Source organism: Gekko japonicus, unplaced genomic scaffold, assembly GCF_001447785.1.
Source record: "Gekko japonicus isolate JY-2015 unplaced genomic scaffold, Gekko_japonicus_V1.1 scaffold1375, whole genome shotgun sequence".
Lineage (NCBI taxonomy): Eukaryota > Metazoa > Chordata > Lepidosauria > Squamata > Gekkonidae > Gekko > Gekko japonicus.
In genome coordinates this window covers 191465-215497 of record NW_015168087.1, presented here as the reverse complement: position 1 = coordinate 215497, position 24033 = coordinate 191465, and the positions used below count along the sequence as shown (strand labels likewise).

The following is a 24033-nucleotide window of genomic DNA, read 5'->3' as shown; positions in this document are numbered from 1 at the left end:
GTTCCAAAACTGGGCTAAGTCAGTAAAGCTTTTATTTGTACTGAAGCATATTGTATATAATTCTCCAGTTTGTGATACGGTCCCCTTTATCTCAATCTTGCAAAAAAGGCACTGTGGGAAACCTAAAAGAAGGTGATGTTGACAGATACCTGAATGTTACTTTTTTAATTCCGTGTTTCCACTTGTATTTGAACTGCCAAGTTAAAGTTAGCACAGTGAGCTGGGAAGACCCAGGTTAAATCCTGCTCTACCATGAAGTTTACTGGGTCATCTTGTACGAGTCACTGTCCCTCAGCCTAAACTGCCTTATGGGAATGATGTGAAAGAACTGAGGGGGAAAGACATAAATGCCACTCAGCTCAAAATTTGATTTAGTCCTCTTGCTGCTAACAGGCTCTTCACACCTGGAGAAAACACCACTGTTGTGTTGGATGTTGACATATACTGTAGTTCTCTCCCAGATTTAATTTTCATCAAATCTCGAGACAGTTGCTTTTGTTTGTGTAGTAATGATGATGCTGATCTCCATTCTTTTAAGTCCAAGTAATATATGTCGGTTTAAGGCTTAGGTTGCAATTCCCACTCTGATTATTTTATTCCAGATAGGTACATCTTTTGTGATTCATTATATTTAGAGTATTATTTGTCAGTCTCCAGGTTTTGACGGCTTGTGCTGGTTCTTTGGAATTGTTTGGTCTGTTTATTTATTTATTATATTTGTACCCCACCCTACCCCAAAAATGGACTCCGGGAGGCTCACAACATAAAACCAACAAACAATAAAAACAATAAATAACAATAGCAAATAAAACCTAAACCCATGTCTTATGAAATAATTAGCCTAAGAAATTCCAGTGCCCAAATAATATCCAGGCCAGCAGGGCACTGGTAAAAGGTCATGGACAGCACCATTATTCTGGGGTGTTGTAGGCCTTGTTATTAGTAACTGCATCTTTTAAACTTGTATTACATCCAGCATTTTATTTAGCACGTTATTTAGCATTTTGATATTCTCAGATAAGCTTTGTAGTTTTGGCTCTTTGTTAAGTGTTGATCCACTTTTTAATTAGATTACAATAACTTTGTACAAAATCAGTAGCACTTGGTCTCTAAATAGAGACTTATGGACCTCCTGATCTCTAGTCAACCTAAATACTTTTTGCTTTTATAGAATTATTGCAGTGTCATCTTTTTAATTTGTTTGGCAAAGCTAGTCTATAGAATAGTAATCAGTGAAGACCTTTAGTTTCTTAAAGCATCTGCAATTTGTGTTTTGTTGAAGATTGTGGTTTGTACGATGTGTTTAGCTTGCCTGTCACATTTTCATTTACAAATATTATTTAAAAGTTAGAAGTTGTTCTTTATTTCAATCAGTCGTTTATGATTTTTGGCTCCTTTGTAGCAAGCGTGGCATTTGTTTATTTGTATTCCGCATAGATGGTAGTTCATGTTATGACTTGTTTCATTTTGTTTAGTAACGTTAAAATTATAAACCATTGTTGCCAAAGTATTTCCCGGGGGGGGGGGCTTCATGTGGTTTGTCAAATACCTCATGTGTCAGCTGGTCATATGTGAGATCATTTACTACATACTTAACCATAATAAATGTATTACCTCATTCTTCCCACTGGCCACTTCCCTGACAATCTAAATTCTGGGAGGTAAGGATAAGTCTGGTGAGAGAGCTCTAGTATTTTGGCTTTGTCAGATTTGGAGAAAATACTTCGGTTTCATTTGACTTATCTTCTTTGGGTGCTATCCAATCCTGTTTAAATTCACAGGAGTTCAGCCATTTACTTCAGTGGGATGTGAACTGTAATCTTTTGTATAGAAGTCACCCAGCAAAGAAGGTTAGGGTCTTGCTTCCCTTATGTACATCTCCCCCGAGTGAATGTTAGAACAGATTTGGAAAGCTTCCTGTTGATGCATCCAAAGGGTTTATTATTGAGGCAGAGCTCCCAGCTCAAGAACTGATGTTGCCAACTCTTTGACTTGTCATCTTATGAAATACTGTCTGTTAGAAATACAATTCTTTGCTGCAGCTAGATGTAAGAATAGGAATCGGCAACTGGTGGCACCAAGCATGAATATGGTTTTCTGAAGAAAACTTGTTGTTTGCCTGGGTGCAAGAGAGGCATTAGGAGCAGTGGGAATAGGACTTTTTGGCAGCCCTCTTTGTGGGGAGGAGTCTGGGCCTTCTTTCGCCAAGTTACATCTTCTTCCAAGTTGCTTATTATTGTTGCTGAAGAGCTGATGTGCTTGTAATATGAACACTACACATTGTAGACCTGAGTCCATATTTCATCAATATCTTATTAACTTTGGGTTATTTAGTCTTGTAATTTCAGCTACAGCCTGCATTTAGAATGTCAGTGTGCTTCTTTTCAGTGAAAAAGGATACACCAGTGTTGAATAGATGATTTAAAATGCTTTTTAGATGTATTGCTAACATCTTGGGACACTCATATTTTATGCCTAAAAGAGAAGTGTAGAGTTTTGTATTCTTGCATCATCCATTACATAATGATAGATATAATATATTTTCTTTTATAAGTGAAGAAGCAAAACCCCCCCTAAGTTTGTCCATTCTATCTACATTGAATAACTCTTGCATCATCCATTACATAATTATAGATATAATATATTTTCTTTTATAAGTGAAGAAGCAAAACCCCCCTACGTTTGTCCATTCTATCCACATTGAATAATATATTTTATAAACCTGTATTTGTTGCACATATATTGTCTGTGATGCATTTACCTCACTTTTTCTTTTAATGGGCTTTGCTGTTTTGTATGTAAAAGTGCCGGTGTAACAGTTGGTTGTTTCCATGTTTCCTTTTTCAGAAGGCTCTCTGGTGCAATAGATGTGATTGGGCAGACTATCACTATCAGCCGAGTAGAAGGAAGGAGGCGTGCCAACGAAAACAGCAATATACAGGTCTCATGTTTCCAATTTAGACCTGTTTGTACTACAAGGGGGCTTAGCTTCAGATTAAAGAATGATAACATCTATATAATACTCTCAATGTATTGTAAAAGACAAATAGATAAAATCCAACATCAGTAGTACCACAGTACCTGTAACAGTACCTGGTTTTTAGGTTACCCCAGTATTGGCTGAAAAAGGTGAGAACCGTCCTAGTTTTGCAGCAGTCCTCAGACAAGCTAAAAACAGTGTGTTCCCCCCCCCCCATCTTTCAAGGCTTCTTCAGTGTTCTGAGAGAAGGGCTGCAGACAGTTCTAGCAGGTATGCTCTTGCAATATAAAGAAAGGGGGGGTCCCATCCTTTTCTAGGCATCCTTGGGGCTCTAACAGAATGCACTGAGAGCCCCAAGAATAGGTGACAAGGAATAGAGCAGTCTCCCCTTGACAACCATCCTCAGAGTTGTGAGCTCTTCAAGCTTTACCTGGCCAGTGAGGGTACCGTGGAGAATTAGAGGATGTTCTTTTAGCTCCAAACTTTCCACAGTAAGTCCAATAAAAGCACCATCTATTAACATACAGGCAGAAAAGCTGACTGCAACTCTGACAACAACAAAAAATACCCAGAAATATATAAAAATCAAATTAATAGCCCAATAACTCTTTTGACCTCTTGCTTTTCACTGAAGATAAACCATAACCTTGTTTCAATAAAGGTATTCCTTACTAGTTTACAGAAAGTCAGTGGTAAGGATAGTGCATGACTCCATGGTCTATGGCCCCACAAACCCCGTTGAAGTGGACTGCAGTCCCTTTAAACGGGGTTTACAAAAAGCCCAAAAACAGCTGAGCAGTGGGAGGTGCTCCCTGCCACTCAGCCTTTTCCCTTGCACAAGAAATCCCAAAAAGCAGCAGGGAGGCACTCCCCACCATTCAGTTGTTTTGCAGCTTTTTCTGGGAACAGAAAGCAAGGGTTTAAAGCGACTCGTAGTCCCTTTAAACCCCTGCTTTCTTCTCTATAAACTGCTTTAAAATTTTGGTTCACGAACCTTGAATAGGGCAAAATTTATGACATATTTTGCTTCAGGGTTCAGTTCATGCCCATCCCTCAAAGGGAGTGGAACCAGATAAATTTTCAAGGAAAGACATTCAAAAGCCTTGGTGCTCCTACCAAACAGGCCTGTGTCCCAAACAGCCACCTACCAGATTTTTGAAGGTGAGAGAGCATAGAGCCTTTCCAGATGATCACAATGTGTGCATATCTTCAAGTGAGAGGAGATGGCCCATAAGGTAAACTGCTCCCAAACAATTCAAGGGCATTAAAGTTCAAATACAGCACATTAGGTTGGGTCTAGAGATTAACAGGAAGCCAGTAAGTGTAATATGATCAAACTGATTTCTTTCAGTTAACAAGCAGCTACATTTTGAGCCACTTAATTTTGAAAGGCAGCTCCCATATAGAGGTTGCAATACTATGTTCTGGAAGTCACCAACACGTGAAATTGTGACCAGTTCGGCTTTCTCCAGGAAAGGCTGCAGCTTGTATGTCAGGGCTTATTTCCAGCCTAATCTGTTAGTGCCATTGCAGTATTGTGGTTTTGCTTGATTCACTTGTGCACAATGTTCCTGAAAGAAAAAGAAGCTGTAACTAGTGATACTTTTATACACCGGTATGCATGCATTGCCTTTGCTTAAATTATTCGAAGAATCTTGTATACTTATCTATTTATTGTTTGTATTTTCCATGGAGAAACTTGTTTTTCCTATTTCTATAAGAAAGAATTATGCATGCTTCTGGATTTCAAAAAGTCTCTTCAAGAATAAGCAATGAGGGGTAGTATTTGTATTTTCTTTCCACCTTCTTCAAAGGGCACCTATAACATTTGGTTTTTACTTTTTAGGTTCTTTCTGAACGCCCCAGTGCTGATGTGGATAACAATTTTACCAAGCCCCCTCCATTTTTTCCTCCAGGAGCTCCTCCCACCCATCTTCCACCACCTCCTTTCCTTCCACCACCTCCATCTGTCAGTACTGCTCCCCCTTTGATTCCCCCACCAGGTAAAAAAGGAAGAAAACTTGCAGTGTTCATATTTCACTGGTTTTTCTTTGTGATTGAGATTGTGGTGTGACTGTTACTTTTTAATTTGTTATAAATAACGATTACAGGCAAGGTTAGTAGCCTAGTTGGCACAGATTTTCCCATTTGTCTTAGAATATTCTAATTATGTCCGCTTCTTATAAAAAAGGGACTCCTCTTTTGGCAAGGCCTTTTTGGGTGCTTTTATTTTACATCTTTTCTTGTCAGCTGCCTTCACTAATTTGCATGGCCCCATTCTCTTTGGTATGCTGAGATGCTGATTTTCCTCCCATCACTGTTTTAAGCTAAGGCACAACTGTAAAGAGGTGAACTTCCACAGGAGTTGAAGCCATTGGGGGGGGGGGCATTTTCCCCCTCAACTTTTTCTGCAGCAAAAGAGAAAGTTTGGGAAGAAATTGGAATATATGCAATATATACTAACTGCCTATAAGCTTAAAACTGTATATTTGTTTTTAAGAAGTATCATTATCTAGTATACACTATTTTTTATCATAGTTACCAGTAGGTCACAGTTATGAATATAGTATAGTTTAAGGTACTGGATCGTAACTTTTTATTGGCTAGAAAATGGTAGTGTCAGAATGAAATGTTTTAGAATGCAGATGCTAGCCATAAGTCTTGCAAAGGTCCATTAATTATTCCTTTTTGATAACAAGCATGAACAACAAAGATCAAAAATCTACCACAGGATGTTGTTTTCCTATGGTCCCTAGAATTCTATTGCTTTGGATTTCTCAAAGATTAAACGGGAGCTGACAATATAACATTTGTTCCTGCTTTAATAACTGCTGCTAGGGGTGTATAGCCACAAATTACACCCACCAAGGGAAGACCATCAACAATTCATAACTATAAGTGACCAAAACCGTATATTACAATTATTAAGATACAAAGATGGGTTAGTGGTCATAACCCAATGAAATGTATAAACATATACCCAACAGACTGCTCATATCCATTATACATTACTGGCAAAAAAGAACGTGTCCAAATCCAACAGTAGGCTCCTCTGTAGTCCTTGTATAAATAGCGTCCATAGACCTCCAAACAGAAACTGATTGCAGCAGAGGACGCCCTCCGTGGAAAGAATAAACAGCCCTATGTCTCTCCCAGGTATAAAACAAGATGCTTCAGTCCTCTTCAACAGCAGCTGGTTAAACGGAACCCGATTTCCAAAACAACATAGGCACAGCTCAATGATTTCAGTGGAACCCTAGGCTTGTATAGCAAAAGCATGAATAAACTGGCTTTAACAATGGATTATTGCGAACAAATATGGATGGTTGGCTGTATTAACTAAACTGACTTATAAAAGAGAAACAAAACAGCCTCCATCTGGTAGATATGTCAAAAAAAGCTAGATTTTGTTTATCAGAGGTTTCTTGGCTGTATAGAACCATTTGTCATTTTTATGTGTATAAAGGGGTCATTTGGGGGGGGACGCGGGGGGACGCCATCCCCCCGGGTGAGGTGCGGGAGGGCGGAGCCTGGAGCTCCCTGCTGGTGCCCGCTGGAGGTCGCCGCCGGCTGTGGGGAGGACACACTTCCGGTGATGTCAGGGGGTGTGGCATATGCTAATGAGTTATGCTAATGAGTCCCCCTAGCTCTTTTTCTACAAAATGACCCCTGTGTGTATATAAAAAAATAACACTGTATTTTTCTTTATTTGGGAAGTAGTACTACAGGGAAACAATTTACATTGGCAAAGTGGTGGTGGGAGGAGCGGGTAGCCCCTCCCCATTAAACACTGCAGTGCCGATCCGATGCCTCCCCCTTCCCTTCCCCTCCCCTGTATGGAATAGCTTTGAAGAGATGGAGAATCCAGTTCTGGATCACCAGCTCCTCAAAGGCATAAAGGAACATTTTCATGGCAGCATTCATCTGTTGACATTCAAATCTAAATATCTGCATATGTTTGTCTTGCTTTCACTGATGTGCTTGACTGCAGGAGAGGATTGGTAACATTTGCAAAGATTTATTACATGTGCTTGTTCAGAAGGTTACCATTGCTATCTCTTTTCAGTGCATTTGAAAATAATCATTAAGAGCAACGGGTTTGGCTCCTTCAGGCTTGTTTTAATTGTGCTACTGCCAGCTTTTTAATCTTCAAAGCTCTCTGACCAAAATAGAATCTGCCCGTTCCTCCTTCGTTTAAAGGAGAGAAGGTTTCTTGTTACCTAATACTAAATGGACTACTGGCCAGAAAGTTTTTAAGTATTCAAATATAAAACATCCTGCAGAAGATCCTTTGAAAAGGGATCTTGCTTTGAAGTTCTAGCCTCTTGTACTGCATTCACTTAGGCACTTGGAATACAAATGCCTTTTGAGACAAAAAGAAGTATTATTGTTTGGAAATATAAACCTAGAAAGCTGCATAAATGCTACAGAAGAAGTTACTGTAACTGACTTTTTTAAAAAAGACACTGAACTAACCTTTCCAGGAATTATTTATTAAAAACTTTTTTTCTGGCTGTGTTTGCTTTCCTGTATTGTCACAGGAAGCCAGCTAAAGCCACTGGTGTGGCCATTCCCAGGTTACAAAATGCACGTGTTCTGATACATATGCCTTCTTATGAAAAATCTTTTGGCTGTGATGGTGAATATGACCTTATGACACCATCCCCATTGTCATAACTAGGATCCTAGGCAGTAAAGTGGTTTGAAGATCAGGGTGCTCATTGTAGCCCAGGTTGATTCTGATACCACTTCACATATCTGTATTAAAAAATCTGAAGATTTCTGTCCTGTTGCAGTTAACATGCACACAATATGGCCCAGTTAACACTAACTTGTAATTTTACCTTTTGAAATTGCTGTCTTTCTCTGTTAACGTTGAGGATATAAAGGCACAGGTGGGTTGAAACATTGGATTGTGCATGCATATTGATTTACATGTTTCCGATACAGTTATTTTTAAAAACAGTAGTTTCGTATGTGACTTAATACAAGGTTACTTTTTTTTGTGTAATGATAGTGGTTTGGATTCAGCAGAAGACTTCCCAGAAGGAGGTGACAGAGTGGATCTTTCCCTGTCTTCCCCTTCTCCAAGCAGCCTACCATTTGTCCCCAAAACTACACTCAGAGAATTGGAAGAGCCATCTTATAGCAACAGGGGGCAGTAACAGTTTCCTCGCTCTCCCTCCTCCACTGATGGAAGCCACAAGTGGAAGAAGGAGAAAGAAGTGCCTTTATCTGATTCTTCCTTGTCACTGCAGCACCCCATCACATGTTTTGCATGTGAGGCTCTCCAGATCCTCAGAGAAAAGTTTCGGGACAAACAGCTGTTTCTTTCGGGAAGGCAGGCAAAGATTTGCTCCACCAACTCCTTCTGCTGGGTGCTCACAGGTGCTAATCTCCCCCCCCCCCAAAAAAAAAAAAATAACTCCAAAAAGCTGATGGAATTAGGGGAGCCTGGTGAACAATGTATGACTGGATAGGAGGAGTGCTTTGAACAACAGGAACTCAAGCATGCTCACCCTCCTCATTCTTCTGCCAGTAGAGTTTCTGCTGATTCAGAAGTCTCCATTGGTATAAGAGGGGCCTTGGGGCAGAGTTGCTTGCTTTTTCTCTCTCTCTTCACTGCCATCTGCTGTGGCATATTATCTGTGTGGCTCCCATAACTTCAAGCAACAAGTTTCGGGAGATCTTGGAAGGATGCCGGTTGAAGGGGGGTCTTTGAAAGTTCAGTCGCTGTGAGCACCTTCTGCTCATGATTTGTAGCGTCCAATTTATTTTTAGTCTTACACTCTGGCTGATACACATCTGGAATACAGTAAAAGCCCTTATACAACACTTTATGCGATTGTTTGGAAATTGGGTCTACATATTCCATATCAACCATGGATTCTCTGTTTAAAAGGAGTGATTCATTAATCAAGGGAAGGAGCAAACAAGCTTATCAATGTGAAAATTGTTAGCTTCTTAAATGGTGTCTATACTCTAGGGAACCCTGTTTTTAGACCTTAGGTGTCTAAACACTGCATTACAGTTAGCTGAAATCCCGCTAATTGTCCAGTTCTCTCTGCTTGCATCTCTAGTCCAAAGCTGCTATGGACTGACTAGTTTACCACCGGCTCTTCTTGTTAATGTGCCGATGGCCTGAGTGCCATAATGCCAGTTCTGAATACTGGTCAATTAATATAAATACATTGCTGAAATGACTGGGTTAATCTTCTTTGTTTTTAGGTATACCAATAACTGTGCCACCTCCAGGTACATTTGTTTGTTCTAAAAGTGTGTCAAAGTAGTATGAAAAATAGTATGGTTTCCATTTTAGTACATGGGGTGTTTCTGCAACTCTTATTTTTAAAAAATGCACACAATTGTCCTTGTGAACCATATTGTTTTAACTATAAGTATTAGAAATAGCAAGAATGCCATAGAATAAGTATATTAAATGTGAGGTTGCTGGGGTGTGCAATAAGAATTGTCTCATTGCTGTATGTGTCATTCCTGCCGTGCATTTCTGTATAGATTTACTTTAAAATACTCTAGACACAACATGTAGCACTTTTTCTGGAATTAACTTCTTGGTTTTTTCCAATTAAATCTTTCAGGCTTTCCTCCCCCACCCGGAGGACCACCGCCTTCCCTTGTTCCAACGATAGAAAGGTGAATTTTATTTTTAAAAATAATCTTAACGTCACAAGAATTGTACTTCTTCTATATGCTTACTGCTTTGAATTGTAATTCCATCTAATGACTGGGACTCGATTGAAATTTCTGCATCCCCATTTTCTTCAGCCTCTAAATACGCTTTAGACTTCTGTATGTTGTGCATGTTCTCGTCCTCCTATTTCCTGATTCCTTTTCTTTTCTGATCCAGGGTCAAACATAGTTGCAGTAATTTCCATATTTGGCAAACTATAATTACTGCAAACTGTAGTTGCCTCAAAGTAGAACTAGAAGCCATTTCGAATTGTTCATTTATTTGAAAAGTGTGTATGCTGCTTTTCTAGGAAATATGCCCAAAGCAGCTTACAGTATGAACTGCAGTTGTATAGATCCAGGTGGTCCATCGTGTTGATCTGAAGCAGTAGGAAAAAAGTCCAGTGGTCTCTTTAAGACCAACAAAGGTGGTTGTTTCCAGTTCTGGCGTGGAGGGAAAGTATAACTTTGTAGCTGCAATTTGCTCGTTGGGTATTATGGCAAACTAGTTGCTATGAACTGCTGTGGGGGCCATATGGATCAGTGAGCTGCAGTGAGGAAGGAGAAGGGTACAAAATGGCCACTACCCGCCTTTTCTCTCCACAGACAGCAGTAACGTCAGTGGAGGAAGCAATAAGAATGATTTCGCCTCCCTCTCCATTGCAGCCCACATGTGGCTGTTACTCCACATGAGCCCTGCAACCCTAGGAATCAGCACCTCCCCCTGATAGATTGTTGGATTGAACCCAGTGTTTTGGATTTTGAACCCAGCTCTTAACACAATTTCTTTGCCTTTTCCCCTCCTTTCCCCCTTCTGCTTTTGGCATTTCTGCTGATAGGCTGGGTTCTCTCCGCCTCAGCTGTACTCACGTGTAGTATAGCTTCATGAGATCAGTTCTCCTGGCACCAGTGTTCCCTCTAAATGGGTTAGTGTGAGCTAGCTCACAATTTTTAAGCCTCCGGCTCACACCTTTTTGTCTTAGCTCAGGAAGGATGGCTCCAGAGCAAACTAATTTATGCAGCAGCCAAGTCACCGGCTCACAACTTTAATGCCAGTCGCTCACAAAGTAGGATTTCTGCTCACAGGACTCCACCGTTTAGAGGGAGCGTTGCCTGGCGCCTCTTGACTTCCAGGTCTCCAAGACTCTCTTCCCTACCACTGACCCATCTTGTTGAATGACATGCTGCTCTTAACCCAAATACGCATCTTGTTTCTAAAGTTAAGCTGATCCTAAAATGTTGGTTGGCTTCTCTACAAGAAGAAAAGTAGCACTTGAATAAATATGGTAAATGAGATAAAGATAATTAATTCAAGCTAAGTGGGAAGTAATAAAACTTATCAAAGGTTGTAGAAATTAAATCAAACCGTGTGTAGATAACACACTTTTCAGCCTCAGAATTTAACATATTTTGGTATTTAACTTATTTCAGCAGTCATTTTATCCTTTCAGCTAGACAGAGGAGACTTTGAAAATGTGAAATTGATTTTAGTAGGATATATATATGGAGGTGACAGTTGCATTTGAGGTCCACCTGTCCTTTGTATGTAGGCACATATTTTAGAAGGAAATAGATTAGATAAATTCAAATTATCTAAGAAAGCTTTCACTCATGTATTCCCCCCCCCCCAGTTTTTATTGAAATGTCATGGTACATAATCAGAACCAGTTTACAGAGCAAACAGTACATCCAGTTCACAAATTAAAAGCAAATGAAGGGAGAGAATGTACACATAGTTATTTCTTTCTAACAGTATATGGGGTTTTTTTTTTAAGTGCAGCCAGTCATTGCCAGTGTTTGTCATTAAAATATTCTTAGAATTTTGAATTGCTGTTAGTTTGAGTACTGATGATAATTCCCACATCTTTAAGAACCATTCTGATTTGCCAGGTAACATCGGTTGCTTCCAGTAACGTGCAAATGCCACCCACACCAGAGCTCCGTGCATATAGCTCAGTACCTCTCTGGGACCAGTAGTTATATGACATGACCTAATTTAAGAGATAAATTTCAAATTAGGGACAAATCCTCGTATCTTGGAAATTGTCTTTCGTACTGTTTTCCAATAACTTGAGCCCTGGGGCATGACCACCACATATGAATGTAACCTGCTTTTGGAAAGGCACCAAACCAGTACTCATGCTTTTTCTTGTTGCCAGGTGCTTAACAGTGCCATCCTATGCAGATTTCCTCCAGTTTTAGCCCACTGAAAGCAGTGAGCTTAGACTGGAGTAATTCTCCATTGGATTGCTCTATAAATTGGAATCTGATTTCCCCAACAATATTTGTCACCCCTAAGCCAATATAACCTGGTGAAAGAGAGATTCCGCAAAGTCTTGCGTTGGGGTAGATCATTTACGTCAAGAGATTCCTAAATGAGACTTTGAATCACTTTGTCTTCTTTCTGTGGTAAATAAAATTGTGAGGTTGGGGGGGGGGGCAGAATCAGTATTCAACCAGTAATGGATTGTTTAAAGGCAGTGGGAAGCAAGATAGTTCACTACCCACAATCAGGCCATGCAGTTCTGTATGCAAAAGTGCTCCTAGCTGTCTTAAGAGAAACACTAAAACTCATGGAAGGAAGGAACTCATGCCCTTCTTTGCACCAGTGGTGAAAGTAGCACCTGCGCTACATGAGTTTAAGACTACTATTTTGGCTTTCAGGCCTGTAGAACTATAAAAGTTGGGTATTCTAAACAAAGAAATTGACCAAGTTGAGAACCTGAATTTTAGTTTCTCTTCCAACAGTGGACATTCCTCTGGCTATGATAGTCGCTCAACTCGTGCATTTCCGTATGGTGGTGGTAAGTATGTCAAAGCATTTTTTCAGTGGGTTGTGGTGATTAGATAACAGTACTTTTCGGCTAAACCTCTGTTTTGCTCTTATGGGTAAACTAACTGCTATGTAGACAGTGTATTCTCCTAGAGTCATATAACCTGCATTTTTGTATGTAATGCCTCCTTCTTGTAAAGGATATATTGGTACAAGCAAACTATCCAGTATGAGAATAGAAAAGTGTTACCAGCTTTATGGTATGGAGCCTGGACAAGGCAGACTTCAGACTTCCCAGGAGCCACTTAATTTTCTTTTTTTCAAGAGCCTTGGGAGCTACTACTTATAAAATAGCTGCTTGATAGATGAAGATTTTATCTTGGCACATAAACAACACTGCACAAAGCCTTGGTTATACTAGCAACTTCTGTACTGTTCTAAATGCCAGTGCCTGTCATTTTCCCCCTTTCCAAACTAATTTGGTGTATACCGTCGTATAGAATTGACCATCCATTATCCAAACTATGTGCAATCCATTGCACGGGGGGACTTACTTATGAATAGGTACGCGTAAGATTGTCTTGTAAGTTGAAGAAACTGGTATCGTGCAGAAAGAACAGCTTTGCACGCACAAGTTTTGAGCAGCTAGTAGTAAAATTGCTGATAGCCAGTCTCAAAAATGAAGCCCGGTGTTCATCTGTTAGATTGATACGGTACTTGGACTTGACGAAGTTTAAATCTTGGATGGTATATTCAGCCAAAAATCCCAAAAAGAGTTTAGCAACTGGGCGGTAGGGTGTAAAGTAACTGACATACCATTATATTGGCCCCGTTCACACGGCGCAGAAGCCACGCTAAATAGACGGAAGAGAGGCGGAGTTACCTGGCACGATCACACGGCAACATCTGGGGAGCGTAGAGCTCCCGTGGTTGAACTGTGGCGAACCGCCGATAAAACGGAGCAAAAAACTAGTACCTCGGAGGTATTAGTTTCCGGAAACTGCGGGGCAAGGGCGGGCGTCTGATCGCGTTTCCGGTGGCATCCGGCGCCCGTCCATGTCCCCTTGCGAAGAAGGTTTTTTTCCCCCCCAAGTCTCCGTGGTTGCGCACAAGCACCCAACGGAGCATGCGCATTCGTAGTGTACACAGAAAAAGGAAACTAGGTTGCCGCGCCGCGCGCTTCTTTGTTGCGCGCAGGCGCGTGTTGTGATCGCCGCCTCTCCGTAACCACGGAAGCTCCACGGTTCCTCCACAGAACCTCCACAGGAGGTATGATCGCTTTACTGCGTGTTAGTTTGCCCTGGGGCAAACAGCCACGCTTCCCCCCCGCAGTTTCCTGCCCGTGTGACCGGGGCCATTGATACATCAAGTACCATTTTTATTTTTTTTAAAGGAAATTCCTCTTGTGGAGGAGAATGGCCACTGTGAGGCAGGGCAATGGAAAATGGTGCTGCTGGGAACAGGAAAACCTGTTATTTCCCATATGGATGTCAGCCACCTTGGCGTTGTTGTGATCTTTCCCAACACATCACAGCAAAGCAGGTTGGGACAAATCACAAAAAAAAAAATACCAGAAAGCCCCAAGTGATGCACAGAAGCCCCAGAGTGCTGTAGGGAAGGCTAAAATGATGTGTGTGCAAGTGACATGAGTATGGGCTGATCCAGTAAGACTATCTCGATATCAGCTGATTGGATTCCACCTAATCAGTTTCATAGCCAGTGACAGAATTCATAGCCCCAGTCATGGTGAATGGGAAGCAACCAGGGTAATCTAATACAACAGCCGTGATCCAGCAGTGTGAACTGATCTCGTTTTAAAGTTCTTTATCCTTAGGAAAGCTCCCACCTTCCCCTCTTCTGTGCTCACACGCTATAGGGGAACAATAATGAAATATTAATGGCTTAAGTTAGTGTCTCTTGTAACAACTAAGGTTATAATTGGGGGTGTGCATAACTAAAGCATCCACAGATGAAAAGTCTGCAGAGGCCCCGGTCATACGGGCCGGAAAATGTGGGGGGGGAGCGTGGCTGTTTGCCCCAGAGGAAAATAACGCGGGGTTGCGCGATCAGACGTCCCTTCGAGGTCCCGTGGTTAGGGGGCAGGTGCCAATCACACAATGATCCTGCAGCGCGGCAAAGAAGCGGTGCGGCGCGATCACACCAGCAATCGCTAGGCGCCGCTTCCATGGCAAATGGGATGGAATTTTTTTTTTAAACTAAAGTTTGTGCATACGCATGACTGAGCAATCGTATCTGCACATCCGAAGGCGGGTGGTGGGCTTACCGGAGAGGGGGACAGGCGCTTCCGGACCCCAACAGAGCTCCGAGGCATAGCCAATGGAGGGGGAGGTGGGCCCCCTTGTCACAGCCGCTCTAACCGCCTGCGCGACAGAGGCCATAGCGACCCTCCAGAGGCGGCAAGCCTGGCTGCAGTGGGAGGGGGCCTCTTTGTGTGCGTGCGCCATTGGGCGCTTGTGCGCATCCTGTGGAGACTTGGGGGGGAAAAACCCTGTTCGCGACGGGACATGGGCGGGCGCCGGATGCCACGGGATTCCACCGGAAACACAATCAGGCGCCCGCCCTTGCCCCGGGGTTTCCGGAAACTATTACTTCGGAGGTACTAGTTTTTTACCCCGCATCTTCGGCGGGAAGCCTCGGGTTCGGCACGGGAGCTCTACGCTTCTCAGATGTTGTGGTGTGATCGCACCCGGAAAATCCGCCTATCTTCCGTCTCTGTAGCGTGGCTAATGTTCTGTGTGACCGCAGCCAGAGTCTGTCTTTGCCTTGGCCACTGTTGTTTATTTCGAAACTCATTGTCTGTGCTGCCATGCAGTTAATTTCTGAATTGTGGATTATTGCTCAGAGACTTCAGAGTCTGAGCAATTCCCTGCCTCTGCTACTGTGTAAAGTTTTTTGTGCTGTCTGCTATTCTGCTTAAATAGGCGTGATTTATTCTCCAGAACAGAGGAATGCTGGAACTTTGAGCAAATTTCCCCAGTTCAAGGGGGAAAGGAAGCCTGTGGACTATGCCCAGGCACCGCATAACAGCAGAGCAGGCTATGCAGTGTTTTCAGGGCAGGAAAGCAGCTCAGTGCTTTCTCCTCTCCTTTCCTTTTGCTCAAGCAGAAAGTGACTTTGTGAATTGTTTCCCCTTCTTTCTTTAACATTCAACCTAACTACCAGCCTAGCTACCAGTGTGCTCATTGGGGCTTTAACTCCCTCATGCATTTGTCATTGGAAAACACTTTAGCCCCAAGAACTGTGCAGATCCTATGCAGACTCTGGACAAGAAAGCAGCACAAGAGGGAAGGAGGCAAGATCCGCACACCTCCATTTTCTTCTAGTCGGGTACTCCTGTCTTTTAGCCACTGCAAATAATGGACAAACGATTCTCAGCTTGTCGTCTCTTCATCCCTCTGAGTTTGACCTATTTTCAAAATTGAAGGCCTTCGGCTTGAGCTGGGGTTTTAATGATAGCGTGGCTTTGGGACTGATGCACAACTAAGTCACTCCCCCCCGCCCCCCAATAGGAAGAATAAAAGTACACTGGGTGTGTGATTATGGGGACACGGGAGCAAGACTGGAAACTGCAATAAAATGGGGAGGAGAGTGTGGCTGTGAATGAGCAAACCCAAATCTTGCTTCAGGTAACAAAAAGCAGATGTGGTTCAAAATGACTCTATTAATAGGAAACAGATGTCTTGATTAATGCATGTGTGCAGGCATTTTAACTGTCCTCCCAGTCTTGCGTATATCAGGGGGGTCTCGCATTCGTTCTCAGACAACATGTATTACGGTCAGCCTCCCTTTCATTAAAAGCAGGCTGGAATGGCTTCCTCTGGAACTTGTGAGCTTTGTTTGGTGAGTCTGCTGGAGAGCTGCATGGTTTTCGTTGCCTTCTTAGTGCACGGTGTAGTATAAGAAAGGATAGGCTTATGCTCGTATCGTGCTTTCTTCTGAGCAAGTGCTTCTTCTTCTTTTTTTTGGAATAATGTTGAAGGAGGCATACCTGAACAGATTCTCCCCTATGAATTTTTCACTGAAGATTTGTGCATAGAATACTAACTGAGCAGGTGGCTCTTGCTCCAAATACTCTCTCAAGAAATCCACACAAATAGCATATGTCCTGACTGGTACATGCCTCCACAGGATGTTCCAAAAGCAGTCTCCTAAAGAAAAAAGAATATCAAACTCTACATGCATTTAAAATCTGTATTTTAATCACCCCTTTTTCAGGATTGATTCCAAACATGCATCCAGATGTGTCATGCTTTTAGAAAGGCTTCCACATCAGTGGTTTCTGGTCATTTCCCCACCCCCACACATACGCAGTCCATGATGTTCCTGAGAGGTCCAGCTCCCAGAAACAGCATTGGGGGGGGGGGGAGTGCTGTGGGCTGCAACAAGAAGAGGGAGGAGGGAAAGATCCATTCCTATGAGAGAAGCTCTGCTTACCTGGTGGTTGGATCCAACTAAGTCATTTTGACAGTTCATTCAAAGTTTTTGTCGGTTAAGTTTCCCAAAGCAGTATTTAAGATGTATTTCTTTAGCTTTTGTGGCTGTTGTAGCTTTATCATTAACTTGAATGCAAAACATAGACAAATAGCCCAGGACAAGAACTCAAGGGTTAGTGAATTTCTGAAATCTCAGCACTGTTAGTCTGGAACACCCTTCTGTCATTGCTAATGATCGGTCAGAGAAAACATTGTGATAGTCACACATGCTTATTTGTAGATGCTCTTGGGATTCACTTTCTAGCTCATCTTAACCATGAACAAACTTCGGTAGTCCGATATGTGCATTATTAAGAGGCTACAAGCTGAGGTCAGAGTGGATATGACCAATAAATATGCCTTCTGGTTCCTTGGCTAATTGTACGTTCCCTGAATTTGCTGACCTAGTTAAGCTAAACCTCAGGCTGTGATAAAACACTTGAAACTGCCCCAGATCCTTCAGAGAATTAGCATGTTGGACTTAAATTTAAGACAGGATTTTATTACCTTCTCCAATGGGGGCACATACTCTGTTGGGTGAAAACAAATGTGTCCTTGAGGTTAAATAGCTGTACAGCATGACTTCATGGGATCTCTTTGAAATGAAGCTTAGTTACTCACACCAGTCTCTCAAGAGAAAAGCTTAGTTGCAGCATGTGCTAAAGGAATCTCTGTAACTCATCAAATTTAGTTGATTTATATTGTCCCAACTGAAGTAGACACTCATTCTGCAGCATGAGCAAATGGCAGTATCTCATTGTGCACTTATGTGGCAAGCTTCTCCAAAACTATGGCAATCAGCAATCTGTTACCTGCTACAACAAGGAGGAAATCTACATAGAAGCCAGCTGTTAACTGATTCTGTTATAGCATGTATACCATAATAAGAGATGTTTTTGTATCCTTCGCTAAGGGTGCTGAAAGCTGCACGGCTTCCCACCACCCATCCACATCTATGCTTTTACATGTATGACCAAACTGATCATAATGCAACTGAAGAGTTAGATTTAATGTGATTTAGAAGACAGGTTTATACTGAGTTTCTTATGAATGGATCTAAGAACTAAAATCTAGCTGCTTTTTGCTCTTCTGTCTGTATCCCTTTGGAATAAAAAAAAATTGGGCTTGGAAGGATTTGAAGAAGATCCAGTTTTCAATTTTTTAAAACTTCCTTTGTTTCCCCCCCCCCAAGTCTCTGTAGTCAAAAACAGTATTATGTCTATGGTGCCGTTAAAATGTTACTGCTGTATATTATAGCAGGTAGTTGCTGGAAGTAGTATTTCAATGTTTCTCTCTCTTCCCCAGCAGCCTTTATTTTTAACTCCCTAAATGGTTTACTGTATTCTTCTTTGTTGCCAGTGGAAACACAAGCTTAAATTTTCCTCTGCTTTCTTGTTTCTGCTCAATAATAGTCTTGCTAACTGTGTAGAGATGTTGGAGCCAACCCTTGTAGTAGTTGGAACTCCTAAAGTGCACAAGGGGGTGATTTTTGTCAATTGCCACCTCCCACTGAAGACCCTTGACTCCCCCCCACGCTATTCTGTGGGGGGGTCCCAATCCCCCAGGACCTGCATTTCTGGGATCATTTCAGGTTGCATTAGAGAGGGGGAAATAGTACTTCCATGGTAGGAAATTTTTCCCTCCATGGGAATTTTAGGTGGATCCAAGCCAGAAAGTCCAGCATAACATGTGTTAAGGATTTCCATGTACACAGTGTATATGTGGGGTTTTCCCCTTCCATTCAGCCCTTCATGTCTCTGTGCACACATATGCTACTATCAGAAGCTGAAAAGCTTTCATATGTATGCGATGCTTTGGATCCTGGCTATAGCTAACAAATGATAAGCGGGAATGCTGGAGGATGACTCTTCTTAAATAGAACTCTCTCAGAATGTGCTTTTAAACTAAAGCCTTAAGTTGACAAGGAATTGTTTACTGCTTCTGATGATAATGTCAAGTTCTTATGTATCAGAGATGTTTTTCTCCACCTTGGTAGATTTTCGCTTCTTTATAATTATTGCTCTGTATCTAAAAACACACTCGATAAAGAGTTCTTGCATGTTACTTTGGTTTAAAATGTGCAATACCAACAAAAACTTGAGGTGCTCTGTTTCTGTACCAGTTTGAATTTTGGTTTCAGAATCACAGTAGTTAAATCACAAAAGGGTACTATAAATAATTTTTAAACAAAAAAATCAGCAAGGGGGCAAACTTGGTAATTATTTATATGTTTTCCTAGTGCTGATTACTACTCATCGTAGTAACCATTTGTGCTATGAAACTTCATTATTCACTTGGTAAAGTAGCATGCAAATGAAGTGGCTAGGCAATCCTCGAGCTTTCATTTTAAGCTTCAGCTAAAGTAGCTGAAAAGTACACTTTTCAAATATATTCCAGCTTTCTTTTTTTTTTTTGCTTTCTAATACTGGCTTTTTTTCTCTTTAGTCACCTTTCCACACCTTCCAGGTTCTGCTCCATCGTGGACTAGTCTCATGGACACAAGCAAACAGTGGGATTATTACTCCAGAAGAGATAAAGAGAGAGAACGGGAGAGAGATCGAGATAGAGAAAGGGACCGTGACCGTGACAGGGAGCGAGAGCGTACCAGGGACCGGGAGCGAGAGCGTGAGCACAGCCCCACTCCTAGTGTGTTCAACAGGTGGGTTAAATCTAATGCTGCACTTTCTGAGGCCTGTGCCCGTCCTGGAGACCCATGTAAGTTTTTAAGTAGAAACCAAAGGTAGAAAAACAAATGTTGTGTACAACAACAACGAATGTTATGTTTACAGGGTGGGCGGGGTATAAATATAAGTATAAGTAAATAATAAATAAAAATGCTCACCAGGCAGTTGGTATGAATATGATGGTTTTCATTGTTAGGAGAAGGGGAAAGGTTTGTTCTCAGAGCACATTGCTATCCAGAAAGTTCATAAAAGTTTATTTGGGGGAGAATGGGTGTGTAAGGGAGTACTCTCTTAAGTAAAATACACAGTCTGGGATTGAAGTTGTTAATGAATATTCACAAGCTGGGCCTTCAACTGTAACTGTCTTACTGTATGTGTTCGACCAAGTCATTATCATGATTTACTGTTGAACAGGACCCCCCCCCCCAAAAAAAAAAAGGTATAAGTATGCCACAATTCCTAGTAGAGTTTAGTCTTTGTTGTTGGTGTATCACTCCTTAATAAGGTAGCCGCTGCAGCTTGTGTGTCTGGCTGCTCACTAGGCACGATCTATAGCTGCTATAGCTGTGAATAGAGACTTTGACTCATTCTTGTAATAGCAGCCATTGCGGGGATGTATCTGCACAGCTTGTGAAACCGGTTTTGAAACTCAGTGGTGCAGGAAGCAGCTGCGCATGGCCAACAGTGGTGTAGTTTCCTGCTGGGTGCATGTACAGCTCCTTGAAAAATTAAGATTGGTTCCTTTTGATCACATTTTGTTTATTTTTTGCGGACACCAGAAATACGATTTCTGGAAGTAGAGTATATGCTGGCAGTTCCATTCACCAGTCTTTTAAGATGCAGGGACACAGTGTACAAACCTTGCACAATCATTTTGCATAATGAGCCCCAACCTTACTTAACATACCTTAAATTAAGTGCTTAGTACGTGGCTTTAATTTTTCCATGTACTTCATTGAGAGCAACACAAATTTAATATTACCACAGTAAACATAGTCGGGGGGGGAAATCTAAAAAAACTTTTCTATTATGGCTGCAACCCACCCAAGATTTGAATTTAGGTGTAAAGATGTTGTTCTTTTTGTTCATAGGGTTTGTTTTGTGGTGATGCAAACTTTATATGTGTTTTGTGTTACAAATTACAGGGTCAGTGTGTTAGACGTTAGATCCATTTAACATCTGTTTCTTAGGCAGCTTGATTGAAGGCCCGAAAAAGTCTGGTCATTCAAGGGTGCTTGAAATGAACCTTAATGTTTTCCAGGCCTTGAGAAGTCTCTGTGCTGCTGCCAAACTTATCAGTAAGGGAGGGGGGAAAGGAGTGGTGTGTATGTCTGTGTGTGTGTGTTTTGTGACTAAATTATCCAACATCTGCAGTAAAGCTGCTGCCACATGGCTGTGTAAGAAACCAGGAGGCCCTTAGCCTAGCACAAGTTTGATTAGGAGAGTAACAGAAAAAGTGGGAGGCTCGAAAGCTGCAGATCGTTCAGATACCACACTGTCGAACACGTACTGCTTTAGAATTTAATTATTTTTTAACAGTTAGTGGCAAATGGAGGACAAAAAAATTAGGCTGCATGAGGGCTCCTTTAGATATGAACGTAGATACCGGTGTACAAAGAGACTGTTCCTCTTCAGCCTCATAGAGAAGTTTAAAATTCACACCCAAGGCCTTAGGGCATGAAGTGTGGCATCTCTTCTCCAGGTGGTTAACTTAATGTTACTGTTGTGCCTTAAGGGGCCTGGGAGCCTTTTTTCCCCCTTCAGTGGGGCTTTCTGAGACCCATAACACCCTGAAGGCTCTACAGAGATTTCCCATCAGAGGCACTGAACTGATTTAGCTTGTCAGTCAGGGTGCTGTACTTCTGCCCAGTCGTCCCAAGAAGGTTGTTGGTTCAAGCTAGGTTGTTGGTTTAAACTAGAGTGGATGTTAAATAGTTCCCAGGCCATGCACGAGTGATCCATAACTAGATCTTTCCTTCCTTTCTTGAGTGGTTTCTTCCAGATCAGCCATTTTGATATTTGTCCTACCCAGGCTCAGGCTGTTGACTCCTAAATAGAAGAAAATGCTTAAAACATTTAGGCAGTTTTCTGCTAGATGAGTAATCTCCTACACTTTTTGAAAATGGCTTCCTTCAGGAAATTTGAGTATTGGGCTCATACTATCTTAATTTATGTTGAGAAACCAAAATGAGCACAAACACAAAAAAGCCCGTAACAGCATCCATCTGTAGTAATTTTGGCCATGGAAAATATTTAGGAGGTACATTGTGATACTTTTCTTTTGCGGGGTTTCAGTTTTCCTGAGAACGTTTCAGATCCTTGTCCAGTTCTTTACAATCTGTGCACAGATCACAGACTAGAGATGGCCACGATCAAAGAACTGTGAAGCCAATTTTTTGAGCCTAAGGAAGCTTAACCCTTGTTGTTAGCTAGCTAGTTTTTTCCGTGAAGAGCAGCTGTTCGTGCCGCATGGCAACCAGCGGCTTTTGGAACTGAGAGGCGTTTCAAAGGCTGTTTGCAATATGACATAGGAATCAGCTGCTTAAGAATGTTTTTTAATATGAAACTGGGCTGCTGCAAGAGCCTGTTGCTCTTTAGACACTCAGAAACTGAGAAGTAAGACAAGGTGGACCGCCAAGCCTTTAATTACGATGTAGCTGTTGGTAAGTTCAAATTCTGAACGGTTGTCCTCACTTCACAAGCCAAGCTTTCAGAAAACCTGAAGTGTATCTGTTGGCTGTCTTGGCTTCCCCTTATTGGTGGTTGACCGTACAGTGAGAGCCAATGTGGCATAGTGGTTAGAATGTCAGACTAGGATCCCAGTTTGAATCCCAGCTCTACCAATGGAAGTTTGCTGAGTGGTCTCTTAAGTCAGTCACACACACTCAGCCTCATCTACCTCTCAGGGTTGTTGTAAGGATAAGAGGAGAGGACAATTGTGTTAGTGTCTTTGGGTCCCCATTGGGGAAAAAGGCAGAGTATAAATGGACCTGTAGATTTCTGGTTTGCATACACACTTGTAACATTGCATTCCCTGTAATAAGCTGTAAAGGTAAAGGTAAAGGTTCCCTTGCTCGAAAGCCAGTCGAAGCCGACTCTAGGGTTGCGGTGCTCATCTCCGTTTCAAAGCCGAAGAGCCAGCGCTGTCCGAAGACGTTTCCGTGGTCATGTGGCCGGCATGACTAAACACCAAGGTGCATGGAACGCTGTTACCTTCCCACCGAAGTGGTCCCTGTTTATCTACTTGCAATTTCTTGCTTTCGAACTGCTAGGTTGGCAGGAGCTGGCACTAGAGATAGGAGCTCACCCTGTCTTGCGGCGCCCGGGTCTTGAACCGCTGAACTACTGACCTTCTACAGCCTGCAGTTCAGTGTCTTAACCACTTGAGCCACCGCAGCTCATAATAAGCTGTACAGAGGTGCATAACTGAAGAGAGAGCACAAGAGCATGAGCTGCTTTTGGCAGAGCGTAATCTTCTCACACATCCGTGCCCCAAGTTCCCCACTATGGTAGTGAAGTGTGGTGTATGAGATGCAGTTCTCTTTCATCCCGTTCCGTTCTTCCCATGCTTGCTCTGGTACATTAAGAACTTTGGTACAAGGTTTGGGATCCTTGCCACAACCCGAGAGAGAGAGAGGGAGAGAGAGAGAAATACCTAGCCATGGGTAGGTTGTATGGAACTTTTTCTGTGAATGATGGCACTCTCCTTCAGTATCAGGAGCCTTCCTCTGGTACATAGCTATAGGGGTGGGCACAGACCGGTTCGGTTTGGGGCTCGCGAGCCAGATGGCCCTGAACCAAGCCCCCGAGCATAAAAAACACTCGTACTGAACTGTCGGGTCCCTGGTGTGCCCATGTCATCCGGAAGTGATGCGCATTGTCCCCCAACGTGCTTGAGTCACTTCTGGATGACGTTGGGCCCTGCCCCGGCACACCCATGTCACCCAGAAGTGACATCAGCATGTCAGACAGCACCCTTGCACCACTTCCAGGTGATGCGGGTGTGCTGGGGGGTGGGGCCTGATGCCATCCTGAAGTGCCACGTGCACATCAGAGGGCTGAACCCCAAACCAAGCAGAAGCTCGGGTGAGTGTTCGGGGAAAGGCGCCGTTCGTGAACTCTGAACTTTGGCTTGGGTTCTGGTGTGTGCCCATCCTTACTATTTAATCAACGGTCACATAGCCCTGTTGTACTAATTCTGGTCTTGATTTATGCCTTCCATCCTAAGATGTTACCCATTGTTAGGAGATTAACAGTCTTCCTTATACAGTATTCTTATGTTTGAGAAATCAGACTGTGTTGTATGTAGAGAACACCTGACGATCTCCCAGTGCATTTAGCTCTTTTTTAATTTGCATATGGGAGGAATCTGGGGTGGATTCTACTTCAGCATCTCTTTGCTTGCTAGATGAT

General features: G+C 42.3%; 1 protein-coding gene across 1 annotated transcript in view; it reads left to right on the top strand.

The window, feature by feature from the left end:
• FIP1L1 (factor interacting with PAPOLA and CPSF1) overlaps positions 1-24033 on the top strand; it is a 44291-nt gene that overhangs the window by 18229 nt on the left and 2029 nt on the right. The window contains exons 11-18 of the mRNA XM_015414721.1: positions 2848-2941; positions 4827-4983; positions 9209-9235; positions 9580-9634; positions 12419-12474; positions 19382-19595; positions 21211-21230; positions 23378-23381. Coding sequence (XP_015270207.1) covers positions 2848-2941; positions 4827-4983; positions 9209-9235; positions 9580-9634; positions 12419-12474; positions 19382-19595; positions 21211-21230; positions 23378-23381 — 627 coding nt within the window. The remainder of the gene's footprint in view (positions 1-2847; positions 2942-4826; positions 4984-9208; positions 9236-9579; positions 9635-12418; positions 12475-19381; positions 19596-21210; positions 21231-23377; positions 23382-24033) is intronic.